This window comes from Oncorhynchus kisutch, linkage group LG4 (assembly GCF_002021735.2).
Source record: "Oncorhynchus kisutch isolate 150728-3 linkage group LG4, Okis_V2, whole genome shotgun sequence".
NCBI lineage: Eukaryota > Metazoa > Chordata > Actinopteri > Salmoniformes > Salmonidae > Oncorhynchus > Oncorhynchus kisutch.
This window is the reverse complement of record NC_034177.2, coordinates 41669079-41685977: the sequence shown is the minus strand read 5'-3', so window position 1 is coordinate 41685977 and position 16899 is coordinate 41669079. Positions and strand designations below refer to the sequence as shown.

The 16899-nt window shown below is 46.6% G+C and overlaps 1 protein-coding gene across 2 annotated transcripts in view; it reads right to left on the bottom strand.

Moving 5' to 3' along the window:
- Positions 1 to 196: 196 nt before the first annotated feature.
- LOC109889539 (SLIT-ROBO Rho GTPase-activating protein 1) overlaps positions 197 to 16899 on the bottom strand; it is a 158798-nt gene continuing 142095 nt past the window's right edge. For both annotated transcript variants that reach the window (XM_020481031.2, XM_031822956.1), the window contains exons 19-22: positions 11235 to 11415; positions 9348 to 9491; positions 3492 to 3879; positions 197 to 2498 (exon numbers count right to left, since the gene is read on the bottom strand). In XM_020481031.2, the coding sequence (XP_020336620.2) occupies positions 2097 to 2498; positions 3492 to 3879; positions 9348 to 9491; positions 11235 to 11415 (1115 nt within the window). In that variant the 3' untranslated portion in view covers positions 197 to 2096. The remainder of the gene's footprint in view (positions 2499 to 3491; positions 3880 to 9347; positions 9492 to 11234; positions 11416 to 16899) is intronic.

Genomic DNA, 16899 nt, shown 5'->3' with positions numbered 1-16899 from the left:
CTCCCTCCGTTTGTCATTCTTCTTCCATTTGGTGTCGAATGAATACGATCCGGGTTTGGGTGGGACACCTGCAACTTAAGACATTTTTGAATTTCTACATCCTTTGTTCAAAAAATCCTATCCAATTCTAACAAAACTAAAATCGTAAACAAATAAACATTAAAGAACTCAGAAAAAAGGGTTGTAAAATCCAGAATTCAGATCATATTAACTTTTAATATACATAAATGTTTTGCAATAGACAAAAATAAACCTGTTGCAGTTTGTATTTCAAGGAAAACATTGCTTATTGGGAATTTGTTTTTGTTTGTCCTTGCTCTTTAACCAGATGCAAGCTTCCTCACACATGCACCTATCAGTCTTCTTTCTTCAGCTACACAGACAGACTTCTAGAGGGCACTGTCACAGAATTGGAAAACAGGGGGGCATTCAGTTCCAGTATGAGTAGGCCAGTTCCCTCGGTGGTCAGTTGTCACATACACCCACATCATGTGACATGGTCTTCAGTGAACATGCGAGTATGTATTCCCCAGGACCAAATCAATCATTCAAGAGGGGGTTTATCGCATACATGTAATGACAAATTCCTGATGGAGAATCTAAACATCAGTCACATCTCCCCCACAGAGTAATGGACCAGCCCATCTCTCTATCCACAACACAAGGATTAGCCTACATGGTCAGAGGGGGCTATTGGGATAGAAAGCTCCTCACACACTGACATTGACAAGAAACACAAGAAGCAGTATGATGAACAAGGTAGTATTTTACAGTAACAGTCAGTTAGTCCATGGCTACTGGCAGCACTCTGTCGTTGGGAGAGTTGCCGTGAGTCTTTCCACAAGTTTTTGGAGTCTTGCACAAGGAGAGAAAGAGAGAGTAACATCCATGCTCTAAAACTATGATTCATTTGGACAGAGAAAGCCAGGCATTGTGTGTTGTTGTACAGTAAAGCAAGCTCTTGTGTGTTGTGTATACCATTGGTCATATGCATTGTGGGGAGTCTATAGTACAGCAAACCATTCTCAACCGGCTCCTTGATTCTAAAAACGGAAGGCCAACGAAGGTTCGACACAGGTCTTTAAGAGTATATAACAATTTTCACAGAATTTCCATAAATGGGTCATATTTCACATAGTGGTTGTATCCTCGTCTCCCTCCAGACCTAGTTTAGAACGATGCTGATGTGTTAAAATAAAGCCATGTGAAATCAACATGTACAACTTGAATCTTGTACAAGTTTTCATAATTCATATATATATAAGTGTACCCTTATGATCACACACATATCTGGACTCTTCCACTCCCTGCTTCAGTCTCTGTCTCAATCTCAGCTATAAATATTAGTTAGCTACACCCATACAACCAACAGCTTTCGATTGGTGGTTTGAACACTATTGACAGCTTATATTTCTGAGTGGCAGTAAGGCCATACGATCAGTACTCTAAACCTATTTCATCTAAGTGAGAAGCGAACTCCAGTCGGGCACAGCCGACACGGACTACATTTCCCATAGTTCCCCTGGCTGAGTAGTAAACAAAATGTGCACCACTTCGTTTCTTTAGCGTTCATTCTTTTGTAGTTCTCTAGTTTCTGTAACCTCGAAGGAAGCCTTTGTGATTTGTTACTGTATATAGTAATGATGAAGAAAAAGTTGACTTATCTAACGATGCAAGGCATTTCAGCAGATTCTACAGTATTTTCCATATGATCTTGACAAACTATTTGTCTGTTGAAAATATTCACACTGAAACATGCCCTTTTCTTTGTGGTAGTTCAGTCTGTTTAGCAGACCAGAGAATATCCCTATGTTGTCATTGTCAATAAATGTGGTTAACTTACTTGTCACTGGTTAACTTCTAGACACGGCAAGAAAACAAATCCACCTCACAAAGAAAACAAATCCAGCATCCTTGCTTTACTTGAATGTCTCAGATCTCTTTAATCAATGTCCAGGCAATGGACTGTTCTTATACTGTCCTCACAATGTTAGAATTATTATTAGAATCTATAGACATCGATAACATGTTGCTACTGTATCTAGACTCAGAGCCCTTCTCCCATTGGCCTCTGCTCCCGTCCCAGAGTTCAGCGTTCACATGGTGCACGACTTGTCCAGGGGGTCCTGGGGAGGGGGTGCGGCGGGGAGGTGGGTCGGGCCAGTCTTGGGCAGGACCAGGGGCTTAGGTCTCAGAGCGGGCGGCTTGAGCTGCACCCCCATGCGGGGCACCACCACCGGCTTGAAGGTGCTCATGGTGTCGCTGGAGGAGCTGGTGCTGCGGCGCATCGGCGCCCCCCCGGCCTCGCCGGTCTGGGCCCTCAGCAGGATGTTGTGGAGGGGGCTGAGGGACTCGCTGGAACTAGCTGGGGTGGGGCCCCCGGTCGACTGCCTCTGCTCCAGAGTGTCCAGCACCACGTCGGGGGCATGCTTGGCCGAACTCTGCCTCTCGAGCTCCCGCAGCTCGTTCAGCGCCGTGTTCATTGTCTCCTCTATGTCCTGAAGGGAGAGAGAGCGAGCGGTAGGTAAACAGAGAGGGAAAAGACAGAGAAGTTAATAAATATACAGTGACATCCTTATGGGACTCCCAATCACTGCCGGATGTGATACAGCCTGGATTCAAACCAGGGACTGTAGTGACGCCTCTTGCACTGAGATGCAGTGTCTCAGACCTCTGCGCATGCGAGCTCAGTCAGGACAAGAGTGCTGCTTGAGACTGAAATCTCTGGGCATGTGCCCGACTTCGAATACCAAAGACAAGATGCAGAGATGACAAGACATTCATCAGAGCATCTCCCTACTAGACAGAGACAGACAACCCAATGGAGAGAGACATCATCCTCTTTTTGACCATCAGCTTCCTAATTAGAAGTCTCTTCACACTGCTGATGGCTTCTCATGATTTCCCACAATGCATACTGCTACCGCCAAGACGCATCGCATTGTTATCAGAGCTCTGATAAGGTAATTGTGGCCTGTAACGACACAAAGTATCACCATGCAGACACTGATGCCTGCTTTGAAATAATGACTTTCTATTTTCTGTTCTGACAAGCGGCATTCGGACCAAATTAGCAGCTTGTGTGACGGTGTGGAACATTACAAAAATAGATACTCGATTCTCAAAAGCGATTTAACTCTACGTCAATATCCCAGAAGCTATATGAAGCAACAAAAACACATTTTTTTGTGATATTCTTACTAGGGCTGCGGTTGCTGCTAGCAGCAATTCTTTAAAGAAAGTTTTACTTGCAATGATGGTGACATGTGGTTGTCTCGTCTCACCTACATTTGTTGACTTCACTTATTGTAAGTCACTCTGTTATAGGAGCATCTTGATAACATGACAACTAGATTGCCAATGTGAATGTGTTTGGGAGTGATGTGACAGAGGTGTTCAGGAGCAGAATACAGAATTAGCACTGACTAGGTTTACAGGGCGGTGCAGGGCTGTGGTGCTGGAGTGAGCTGTGCTCGTCCCTCGTTGCTGACCTGTGCGATGGTCTCCGGGTCCAGGGGCTTGCCGCCACCACCGTGCGGGTGTGGGTGGGGCTCCTGGAACACGGCTGTGTACTGGCCAGAACTCGTGGAGCGTCGGATGGGCGGGCTCTCCATCTTCTTCAGCGACTCGTGGCGGCTGATGTTGGTCAGGCTGCCGTGGCCGGTACGCCGCCGGCGCTCTGGGCTGTCCATGGGCAGCTGGCCGTGGTTGCGGCTCCGCAGCAGATCCCGGGGGCTGAAGGAGTGACCCAGCACCGGAGAACCCATCTCAGGGGTGTGAACCTGGCCTCCGTGGCTCTGCTGGGAGTGCACTATGCAGTGGACGTCACTGGGGCGGACAGGGGGGCGGCGGGATGGGGGCTCCGTCCTCTTTCTGTGCCTGCCGTGGGAGGGGTGGTGCAAAGACACAGAGGTCAGGTTATTTGATTTAACCTTTATTTAAAACTAGGCAGGTCTATGGCGTTATACGTTATAAATGTTGCCTTGTCTTGCAGACAGGCCGTGGTAATGTAGCTACAGTCCCTCACTGACTCTTAGTCACTAAGTGGATCGAGACACCAGGCAGAGTTGTTGAAGCCTGTCTGAATTTAGTGTTCAGATGTAAACCTATATGGCAGTCCCAAAGTGCTCCTAGTAGCTTGTTCAGAGCCCAGGTATAGTGAGGGCTGGCAGGGCTTACGCTGCAGCACTGAGAGGCCTGCAGGCTGGGTCATTATCAGCACCTCCAGCCACAGCAGGCCCCCTGCCTGGGAGAAGGTACAGCTGGCTCAGCATTAGAGCTGTCCTCCATCTGAACCTGGCTGTCTCAACACACCCTCCTGAACATAGATATACATTGCACAAGCATTTCGCTACACTCGCATTAACATCTGCTAACCATGTGTATGTTACAAATCAAATTTGATTTGATTTGACACGCGCACGCACACGTCATTTCTACCGGGGCTCTAAAAAGACACTGCTCTGATCCGCATATTTATAACACCCAGCCAGCCTAGCAGGAGACAGCAAAGTGTGTGTGTGAGTCATAATGTTATATCACACAACCTGATCAGCACTAAACACTGCATGCTGGCTTGTTGTAGTATCCAAACTGATGTCGTTACAAGACCATAGTAGTTGGCAAGACAGCAAACAAACAGATGTGGGACCAGGCTAGCTGCACATCACTTCCTGTCGCATATCAGTGTTGTGGCAACCTTTATCTCCATGAAATGTCATTCATGAGTCTAGCAGCTATTCATTCCTTAATCATCCCTCCCAGGCTTTTCAGAGTGTTTCAAGTCCCAGTCTAATTCCTGCCTAATGAACACTGTCTCAGCCACCGTCATTAAGAGCCTGAGGGAGAGGGACCTTCATCATTGAGCTAAATATGGGCCATGATGTGTTCTGATACAGTATGGAGGACTGGCTGGGGGTTGGGAGAGGAGTGTGTTACTGCAGGGGGTAAACAAGTGCAGGGACTCATCATGACCAGTAGGGGGGAGTAAAATCACAACTTAATCTATGAACAGGCTTATAAGAAGGAAGATAACTGCTACAGTACAACCCATAGACAGTCATTGTGTACTTTTAAACCCTATTATGCACTAGCTATTCATCCAAGATTCTACAGTAAATGATATGCATTCCTGTCTATCAACACAATACAGAGACAACGGTTCACTGATATGACGGCATTCCTTCCCATCTTATTGATGTCATACAAATGCAAACCAGATAATACAATAATGTCTGGCTGACTGACTACAATTCTATGCTGTAATTAATACAGTTGTATAACAGAAATTATGTACATCGCCTGACGACATACCAGGCACTTCAGGGCTTTTGACTAGCTAGTGAGTGCATCATTGTTGATCGCGAACAGTGGGAGTAGATGTCTAAATAAAGCCAAAGATATGAATGATTCAACAGTGCCGAGCCATGTCTGCATAGAACAGTGGAGAGAGCGAAAGAGAGAGGGGAGCGAGAGAGAGAGAGGGGAGCGAGAGAGCGAGAGAGAGAGAGGGGAGCGAGAGAGAGAGAGAGGGGAGCGAGAGAGAGAGAGAGAGAGGGGAGCGAGAGAGAGAGAGAGGGGAGCGAGAGAGAGAGAGGGGAGCGAGAGAGAGAGAGGGGAGCGAGAGAGAGAGAGGGGAGCGAGAGAGAGGAGCGAGAGAGAGAGGGGAGCGAGAGAGAGAGGGGAGCGAGAGAGAGAGGGGAGCGAGAGGGGAGCGAGAGGGGAGCGAGAGGGGAGCGAGAGGGGAGCGAGAGGAGAGCGAGAGAGAGAGGAGAGCGAGAGAGGAGAGCGAGAGAGGAGAGCGAGAGAGGAGAGCGAGAGAGGAGAGCGAGAGAGGAGAGCGAGCGAGAGAGAGGAGCGAGAGAGAGGAGCGAGAGAGAGGAGTGAGAGAGAGAGATTGGAGTGAGAGAGAGAGATTGGAGTGAGAGAGAGAGATTGGAGCGAGAGAGAGAGATTGGAGCGAGAGAGAGAGATTGGAGCGAGAGAGAGAGATTGGAGCGAGAGGGGAGCGAGAGAGGAGAGCGAGAGAGGAGAGCGAGAGAGAGGGGAGCGAGAGAGAGAGAGAGGAGAGCGAGAGAGAGAGGGGAGCGAGAGAGGAGAGCGAGAGAGAGGGGAGCGAGAGAGAGGGGAGCGAGAGAGAGAGAGGAGAGCGAGAGAGAGAGGAGAGCGAGAGGAGAGAGAGAGAGAGAGGGGAGCGAGAGGAGAGCGAGAGGGGAGCGAGAGATAGAAGGGAGCGAGAGGGGAGTGAGAGAGGAGCGAGAGAGGTGCGAGAGAAGAGAGAGAGGGGAGCGAGAGAAGAGAGAGGGGAGCGAGAGAAGAGAGAGGGGAGCGAGAGAAGAGAGAGGGGAGCGAGAGAAGAGAGAGGGGAGCGAGAGAAGAGAGAGGGGAGCGAGAGAAGAGAGAGGGGAGCGAGAGAAGAGAGAGGGGAGCGAGAGAAGAGAGAGGGGAGCGAGAGAAGAGAGAGGGGAGCGAGAGAAGAGAGAGAGGGGAGCGAGAGAAGGGAGAGAGAGAGGGGAGCGAGAGAAGGGAGAGAGAGAGGGGAGCGAGAGAAGGGAGAGAGAGAGGGGAGCGAGAGAAGAGAGAGAGAGGGGAGCGAGAGAAGAGAGAGAGAGGGGAGCGAGAGAAGAGAGAGAGAGGGGAGCGAGAGGAGAGAGAGAGAGCAGCGAGAGGAGAGAGAGAGAGCAGCGAGAGAGGGGAGCGAGAGAAGAGAGAGAGGGGAGCGAGAGAAGGGAGAGAGAGAGGGGAGCGAGAGAAGGGAGAGAGAGAGGGGAGCGAGAGAAGGGAGAGAGAGAGGGGAGCGAGAGAAGGGAGAGAGAGAGGGGAGCGAGAGAAGGAGAGAGAGAGGGGAGCGAGAGAAGAGAGAGAGGGGAGCGAGAGAAGAGAGAGAGGGGAGCGAGAGAAGAGAGAGAGGGGAGCGAGAGAAGAGAGAGAGAGGGGAGCGAGAGAAGAGAGAGAGAGGGGAGCGAGAGAAGAGAGAGAGGGGAGCGAGAGAAGAGAGAGAGGGGAGCGAGAGAAGAGAGAGAGAGGAGAGCGAGAGGAGAGCGAGAGAAGAGAGAGAGAGAGGAGAGCGAGAGAAGAGAGAGAGAGAGGAGAGCGAGAGAAGAGAGAGAGAGGAGAGCGAGAGAAGAGAGAGAGAGAGGAGAGTGAGAGAAGAGAGAGAGAGAGGAGAGCGAGAGAAGAGAGAGGAGAGCGAGAGAAGAGAGAGAGAGAGGAGCGAGAGAAGAGAGAGAGAGGGGAGCGAGAGAAGAGAGAGAGAGAGGAGAGCGAGAGAGAGAGAGGGGAGCGAGAGAAGAGAGAGAGAGAGGAGAGCGAGAGAGGAGAGAGAGAGAGGAGAGAGAGAGAGGAGAGCGAGAGAAGAGAGAGAGAGAGGAGAGCGAGAGAAGAGAGAGAGAGAGGAGAGCGAGAGAAGAGAGAGAGAGAGGAGAGCGAGAGAAGAGAGAGAGAGGAGCGAGAGGAGAGAGAGAGGAGCGAGAGGAGAGAGAGAGGAGCGAGAGGAGCGAGAGAGAGAGGAGCGAGAGGAGAGAGAGAGAGAGGAGCGAGAGGAGAGAGAGAGAGAGAGGAGCGAGAGGAGAGCGAGAGAGAGGAGCGAGAGGAGAGCGAGAGAGAGGAGCGAGAGGAGAGCGAGAGAGAGGAGCGAGAGGAGAGCGAGAGAGAGGAGCGAGAGGAGAGAGAGGCGAGAGGAGAGAGAGAGAGAGAGAGAGAGAGAGAGAGAGAGAGGAGCGAGAGAGGAGCAAGAGAAGAGAGAGAAAGAGGAGCGAGAGAAGAGAGAGAAAGAGGAGCGAGAGAGAGGAGTGCGAGGAGAGAGAGAGAGGAGCGAGAGAAGAGAGAGAGAGGAGCGAGGAGAGAGCGAGAGGAGCGAGAGGAGCGAGAGGAGCGAGAGGAGCGAGAGGAGCGAGAGAGGAGAGAGAGAGGAGAGAGAGGAGAGAGAGGAGAGAGAGGAGAGAGAGGAGAGAGAGGAGAGAGAGGAGAGAGAGGAGCGAGAGAAAGAGAAGAGAGAGAGAGAGAAAGAGAGCGAGAAAGAGAAAGAGAGAGAGGAAAGGAAATGGAGGGCTGCCAGGAGCGAGGGAGGGGATAACAACTTGGACACGGCATGGGAATTGGGAGTGGAGCGGGGGTGTGTGGGGGGGGGGGGAAGAGACAGGAAATGACTATGGAACATGATTGGAGAAGGTGACTGAGGCTCAATCTGCAGAATGGAACACATAGCTAGGATACTACAAAACACAGTATGATTCATCAACATTCTCTCCAGCAGAGAGACAAGTGAGCAAGCCCTTTAATAAAACAGTATCTTAACTTGCATTTGGGCAGATGCCAGTGGTATATTCTCCAAGGTCGCCTACACCGCCACACAAACTAGAATGCAGCAATAAATGGAAGATAAAAATAGGAAATACTAACGCTCTCCCAGAAGCCAACATAGTCCCTGCCAAAAGGATACACCAGGAGAGTGAGTGTGTACCAGCCCTGGACTGGTCTGAGAATGACCAAGCACCACCATAAAAAAAAAAACTTCTAATGTATTTACAACATACTCCCTAAAGCCGACTCATTTGAAAACTGAAATGACCACTGACTGGGACAACTCATTAACGAGAACTCTATTGGCCATTACGCTGAGAGAGTAGGTGGGAGCAGGACAGGACAGGGAAACAGGGCCTGTAATTCACACATTCTCTTAGAGGAGTAGGAGTGCTGATCTAGAATCAGGTCCCTCTGTCCACATAATATCTCTCTAAAAAAGGCAAGCTCTACTTTCCTAGACCGTTTGTGAATACGGGCCCAGGTTTCGAAGTGTGGAAGCATCTGGTCATTCTGATCTAGACGCAATGACTTACTCCAATAACCCCTCAGTCGTAACCAGATGTAAAGCCAGAAATGCAGAACGTCTTTTCCTTCATTGGAACTCATAGATTCATTTTTTACATTTTATGTGCCACTTTTGCCTTTTAAACTCTAGTTGCCCACAAGCAGTACAGTGGAGTCAGAAGAGGGTGTGGTGGTGATGGTGGTAGTCCGAGCCAGAGCCCTGGCAGACAGACCGTCCCCATCAGTTATTGGCTTGGCCATCTTTCATTAGCTAAATGCTTGAGAGGATACCACAGTGAGACGTCAAGGTGTGCTGGGTGGGGGGGGGGGGGTCACACAAGGGTTGCCATCCCCGGTAGGCTAGTGTGTGTGTGGCAGGTGGGCAAGCAGCATAAAAAGTTTTAAAATATTTTGCAACAGAAAAGAGAAATGCAAGTCCAAGTAGCCCCCCCCCCCCTCCCATGTTTAATTCTGTCTTCTTCCGTTGAATAAATACACCCTCACTACACGAGGTAGAGGTCAGATGTGGTCGAACTCGCCTGCCAATGTAGGCGTCAGGGATCTTGGTGTCTGTAGGGGAGCCCATGTCTTTGCCTGAACACATGTCTTTGTCCTCAGCTCCATGACCGCTGCTGGCCTCACTGTCAGCCTTCTGACTTAGTGTGTCTGAGAAATTATCGTCCCTGTAACACACACACACACACACACAAAAGACAAAAACAATATTTTTCCCCCTCCTTTTTTTTTTATGCAAAAAAAGCTTAGAAGTGGAAAGCTTTTGACCACAGTGCATTCAGTTAATAATAATAATAATAAAACCCATTTGGCCGACACTTTCATCCGAAGCGACTTAACCCTGGCGTTACAAGTGCCACGCTCTATCCAACTGAGCTACAAAAGGAGCTCAGTCAATCATACCTAACTAGCCTCTCCTCCAGGTTCATGTTGACTCATAGGCCTGCATCTATTAGCATGCCATTAGTCATGGTGTGTCCAGGACTGCCAGGCAGCTTGACCAGTGCCAGCTGTCTGGTTTATCTCAGTGGGCTGCCTGTGTGACTGAGCGGAGCTGAGCGCTAGCTGCAGACACTGCAATTGGTACCCGTTCCTGTCAGGTGGCAGCAATCAGACCTGCTTACTAGCCACAGAGTCTGGTGGAGGGGTGACTAATGGACTGGCTGATAAACCACGCACGCTGCAGTGCACGTATCACAAGAAGGATGACCGTGGCCCAGCCATTTGATACGCAAAGCTATATCTTACTGTATTTCAACCAAGTGCTCAGACAGTACACACCATGCTGTGAATTTGCTCAGTCGTGCCTTAGAGTTCCCCAGGCCCCACAGCGCAGCTCTGAAAGAGGATACCCTGGCTGCTAAACAGAGACAGAGAAGGGGCAAGATATCTCCCAGACATCACTTTATTCTGGGCCCTTTGATGGGGCCGTGTGTCTCGGAGCCCTCTAGTACATTATGCCATGTTACGGGACACATGGCGGTAAGTTCTCTGGGCCGTTCCATTAACAAAGAAAACAGCCATCAGAGGGACAGCTGGAAAAGGACCCGCAGCACTGAGGGAGGAGGGGCCATCTGACCATCTTGCCCTCTTAATGAGGATTTAGATCCATCCCATTAGGCAGCGACTGTTGCTGGGGAGGAGGGATGGTTCCCGGGGCGGAGGGACGGTTCCCAGGGGAGGAGAGGTGCTCCAGGTGGAGATGAGGATGACAGACGGGGTAGTTAAGGACCCCTAGAGGACACCCGGGAAAGACGGACGGAGGCCTGCAGCCCAGGGCCCTGCTTTACACAGCCCCCAGAGCCTTGGCCAAGGCCCCTCAAAGTTATTGTCAGGGAGGACTTGACCACCAAGATGGGGACAGTGCAGTGAGTAATCCAGAGAGAGAACATTATATATGGCCGGGTGACGGCACTTTCACTATGAAAAAGGACCCTAAATGGGATTAAGGGAGGTTGGGTTTCCTCTGTTTTAAGAGTAAAAATACAATACAAAATGCAGTACAACGTGATTGATTTATTAACTGATTGGTCAGTTATGCAGGAGGGCGGTTATACTGCTGTACTGAGGAGTCCTCCTCAAGAATGTAGACACATTTACTGCATGCAAGAGTCGCTAATCGACAGTCTAACTTATTGGTAAGGGAATAGGAGTCTAGACTTCAAGGATGGTGTCATATCGTAATGTTGTGCAACTACAAATCCTGCCCCACTAACAATTCCTGTGCAAAACTGCTTGTCTGGATTGTACAGTCTTTGGAAAAAATTATAAATTTAATTAAACATATTGTCATGTCACCAGATTGATGGATAATACCAGTCCATTGATGTCTGAAATGGAATAAGAACATGAGTGTAACATACTGTATGTGATAGTAGCTCTAGAAGCTGTGCGTTTGGCTGCATACTCACATGTCCTGCACCACAATGTACTGGTGAGGCACCAGGCCGTCGATGCCGTTGTGCCGTCCCTCCCACCAGTCGTCCGATGCCCGCTGGTACAGCAGCAGGGAGGCGCCCTTCTTGAAGGACAGCTCGCGGGCCGAGCGTCCCACGTAGTCAAACTTGGCGATCGCTTCGATGGGCTCACTTTCTGCAGGAGACGAGGAGGAGCAGCACACGATCAGGGGTGTCAAACTAATGGCTGATAAAGTACCAGGGAACTTTGTCATCACAGAGATTGTCGATCACTCTGGCAATTATACACTGAGTGTACAAAACCATGTCACTTGTTAAATCCACTTCAAATCAGTGTTAATGAAGGGGAGGAGACAGGTTAAAGAATCATTTTTAAGCCTTGAGACATGGGTGACAAAATACTTCAGTGCCTTTGAATGGGGTATGGTAGTATTTATTCATTTAACCTTTATTTAACTAAGCAAGTCAGTTAAGAATGAATTCTTATTTACAATGACGCCCTACCCCCGCCAAACCCGGACGACGCTGGGCCAATTGTGCGCCGCCCTATGGGATTCCCAATCACGTCCGGATGTGATACAGCCTGGATTCAAACCAGGGACTGTAGTGACGCCTCTTGCACTGAGATGCAGTGCCTCAGACCTCTGCGCCACTCGGGAGCCCATGCATGCATGCGAGCTCAGTCAGGACAAGAGTGCTGCTTGAGACCCGAAGCACATCCAGCCAATCTTGACACAACTGTGGGAAGCATTGGAGTCAACATGGGCCAGAATCCCTGTAGAATGCTTTTCACCCCTTTCAGAGTCCACGCTCTGACCAATTGAGGCTGTTCTGAGGGCAAAAGGGATATGTTTTGTACAGTGTATGTGTTTGTACAGTGTATGTCAGTATTATGTAGTATGTATGTCACAGTTATGCATGTCTGAATTATGTCACAAATTGGTATGGTATTGTTGATCTATGATTGAAGGTAGCAGTCAGTTAGCCTATTTTAGTCAGTGTCAATAACAACCGATCTAAACACAGAGGAGCCAGGACAACAGGCCCTGAAGGCCCTGAACAGGGATATTTATAGTGCTTAGTGCAGGGACATCTACTCTACTCAGTACTGAGGTTAAACTACTACACACCAGAGAGTACGTATCCAAACTACAAGCTATCACACATATCTATGGAGATTTGGCATGGGATGTCCAAGATGTCAATTTTAAGGTCAACAATAGAAACACTGTCATCAAATAAAATGCAGAACGAGCTCTTTTTTGGTTGTCACGAATATTACCAAAGGTGGCTCCCCTTCTTGTTCGGGTGGTGCTCGGCGGTCGTCGTCGCCGGTCTACTAGCTGCCACCGATCCATTGTTCTGTGTTCGTTTGGTTTTGTCTAATTGGTATCACCTGTTTCTTGTTTGGTTGTTAGGGTGGGGTTATTTAAGTTCGTTCAGCCCGCTTCTGTTTGTGCGGGCTTGTTCGTCTGTATGTGTGGTTTGTGTTTGTATTTCGGGATTCTCGCTGTCCTTTATTTTTCTTATTTTGTTACCATTTTTGTTCATGTTATTTTTCCTGGACATTAAAGCGTGTTTTTTCCCGCATCCTTTTGCTCTCTGCGCCTGACTCCACACCTCTTCACTCATTGAACGTTACATCGGTGGCATTCTCTGGTACATTCTGTGTAGATTCCATCCGAAATACACAGCTAAATGATTGAATAGTTTAACGACTTTACCTCACAGATTGGTAAAATCACCTGTGACTTTGACTAGCGGTAAAATGTATCTATAATCTATAATCAATAGCCTAACTATTAAATGTGCCTGGCTTTATAAATCCTCCTTACATGGTGACTCGTTTCAGGAAACTAGGAGTATGTCAAGCATCACTACTTCACAGAAGAGCCATTTGAACGTAAACTTTTTTAATCAAAATGCATTTTTTGGCAGAAATGCCTTCTGGAACACGTGAACTTTCATGTGCCTTAATAACAAACGTATATGCCATCTGTAAATATGAATAAAATTGTTAAATTACGAGCCAAGGTGTTTTAGCCACAGAAAAAGGGTGCAACCATCCCGCTAGCCATGATTGGCTGAGATAATGAGTGGGCTGGACATGCCGAGAGATGAGTTTGGATTGGTCTGCCATGTAGCACGCTTCTGTCTATTTGAGCTAGTCAGTATATGTAGGTAATCCTGTCTAATGCAGTTTTAAATAAAATATTGCGTAGTAGAACTGCATAAGTGTTGCTCTCTACTTTCTGGTGGACAGAGTTTTGAAATCAGTGGAATTAGAATATAATAGCTAAAGAGATGGAGAAAACACCTGTCTCCGGATTAAATCTTCAAAATAAGGGCAACCACGGGCATTCATGACAGAGGTCCATCCATGCTAGCTACATTTTCAGTTATTACGCATTTCTAATTTTCTCAGAAAGTCGTTTTCATTTCAAGTTAGTCTACTGTTAGCTAGCTAACGTTACGTGTATGATCTGTGTAGTAATATTATTCGTATTTCAGAACCATTTGCTTTGTTAGTTATAGCCTAATGTTAGCTAGATAACATTAAACCAGGTTGGTTAGCTACCTGAAAATTCATGCAGAGTAGTAACGTCATGAGTTGGGATTATGGTTAATTGTTTAGCTAGCTAGCTACATGCCTTAACAAAAAGACTCCAATATGCAAGTATCCATTTCAATAGAATGTTCACTGCGACAGCTGTTGATAGACATAACTGGTAAATTCGCTCTGGCGTAGAATTACTGACGAATTTACAAACGCTCAACACCCGTTGAATACAGCTGGTGTCAGTAAGCTTTGGCAAAAAAAATAAAATAAATAATAATAATTGTTGCCAGGAGCACAGTTGCAGTCACCAAAGCTCTGGATAACATAAAAACAGCCTAACCAGCTCGGCTAGGGCAAGTAAAATGGTCAGCGTGATATGTTCTTTCATGTGTCTGGAAGTAGCTAGCAAGCTAGCCAATTAGCTTGGGTGATTGACTACTGTTGTTAGGACCGAACGCTCGGATCAACCCTTAAAGAGATGGGTGGGGCTAAAGCTTAAGAGGGTGTGAACGATGCCGAATGAGTGTAGACAAAGAACTCCTCACTAGATACCAAACATTCAAAGGCCATTTTCTCAAAAGTGAGGAAACAAGTTGATCAACTTTCAAAGCAGAATTACTTTCCCATTACTCCACAACTGTAGTGTATGACATACCATTTTCTACCTCAGTCTCTGCTTTTATCAAATGTAAAAATAAAAAAAACATTTCAAATTTTGCTACATAAGACGTATATGCCAGTCGGGCACATGCCAGTCGGGCACATATCTACAGAAATAAGACATCCTGTATCGCTCGTCGGAAGAAGTGGACCAAAGTGCAGCGTAGTCATGATTCTTTATTAAATCCGAACGCCAAACAACAAAAGAACAACGAACGTCACGTTCCGTAGGCTACACAGAGCTAACAAAAAACAACATCCCACAACCTAAAGTGGCAAAACAGGCTGCCTAAGTATGATTCCCAATCAGAGACAACGATAGACAGCTGTCCCTGATTGAGAACCATACCCGGCCAAAACATAGAAACACAAAACATAGAAATAAAGAACATAGAATACCCACCCAAATCACACCCTGACCAAAACAAATAGACATAAAAAGCCTCTCTACGGTCAGGGTGTGACACATCCTGCTTCTGTTGCCTATATATGCATTTGTTTAATATTCCGAAAGCACCAAGCCTCACGCAACCACAACATGTAGGATAAACCATAAAAAAAAAATAGGCTGTTTTTTAATCTTTGCTATGCTGTAATGAAGGCGTCACACTTGTTTTTCTTCGTTTGAACAACCTCTCTGGTATTACTTATAATTGATTTAGTGTTGTTTACACTGTTCCAAATTGTGAGGAACTACTATTACATTGTGAGGAACTACCATTACATTTATAATAACAAATTATTAATCTCCTTATTGTTATTATTACTATAATGACCATCATTCTAATAATAAGTAACGTCATCATCATTAGTAGGCTTAGTATAAAGCAGCCTTGTGTAACCACCATCGAGCTGTAGGCTTAAGAGCGCATCCTGTTTAGTCTTACTTAGGCCTATGTTGTAATACTTATATAGGCTACTGTATCAATCATTCATTGATGCATTCATGTCATCACACAGAATACGAGTCATTCCTAATTTAAAAAACAACCGAGCATTTTAGTTGTAAAATAAAATAAAGCGTCCCTTGAATAATTAGCGTAATAAATCGTTCCATTTCAGCAATTGTATTCACCACAATGCATGCAGCAGTTTTTAGTGTTTGCTGTAAGAAAGGCGTAAAAAAAACACCAAAAAAAACAACCTTACAATTGACTATCTGGTACACTTATTTATTTTGGGCTGTTTACATTGTTCCAAACAGGCAGAAAAACAGCACCTGTTTGGGACAATTAATATGCATGCAGAGCTTGCTCCTTACCACCCCTTCTTTATCTCCAGCATTTTCCACAATTAGTCAAATTTATTCCGCAGATTTGACTTCCCCTTTAACACGAGCAACCAGTTCCCATTTTGAGTTTGTCTCAAGTCCTCTGCATTCCATTTTGCGGTCACATGTGTTATGGTGTTTGGAGTTTGTTATAACTCATTTATTGGTGTGTTTATGATATGCTATAGGTCAGGCCCTCTTGGTCACATGCATGCGATGCATACGTGTCACGTAAAGAGTTAAGGGAAGAGGGAATGTTTTTCCTGAGCTAATTAGGGATTTTGGTAACAGAACTTTTCAGTCAGAAACGGCCAATTATGTTGCAGCTTCAGCAACACACAGACAGTGCAATAAACACTGTTGATGTTCTGTGGTGGTCGCTGTAGCAGGGAGGAGAGAGAGACAATGGGTGTTACTCAGTCACTCACTGTCATTCTTCTTTTTACAGACTGGCACAATCAAATGAATTGCAGTCGGGCTCCCTCTAGTCATTTATGTGTCTTATTTAATCAATCAGTGCGCTTAAAGCATCAGACAAGTTCAGTGCATGTAGTTGATTAAAACACAGGATTTGTCTATATATGGAAAAATACACATTAAAATAATTTTGACTCACGGGTAACCACAATTGTTATTATTTGTATTTTTGTCGGGGATCTAGATCCAAGTCATATTTACAGTTTTACTGCACGTTTTGAATTGTTCTTCCAATTCTGCATTTTATGGTCTCTGCTGCTATAAAGAAACAAATGTGATACTTTGTCATTTGTTTATTGTGGCAAAAACCTAAGAAAAAGGTTGTGTTCTGTCAAGTGAACATGGATTCCCTGTTGAGAATTATAGAACTGCAGGACAATGTATTTTAAAATGTACAGGGGGAGGATCCCCGGACCCCCCGCCAGATTGTGCACCACCATTTTTATACAAAGTCAAGCTCCCATGAATAGACATACAGCTGTGATTGAAGAACGAAGCAGGCACTAAACACGGGCTTTGCTACACAGAAAACAAACAGTTCACTATTCCATTGTCAACACTTTAATTGAATCATTAGGCCAATATCAATATCTTTAGTAATGTCATAAACAGTGCCCTCCCCAATTATTGGGACAGCGAAGTATTTTTTATAATTTTGTCTCTCTGCTCCAAAAGTCTGGATTTGAAATGAA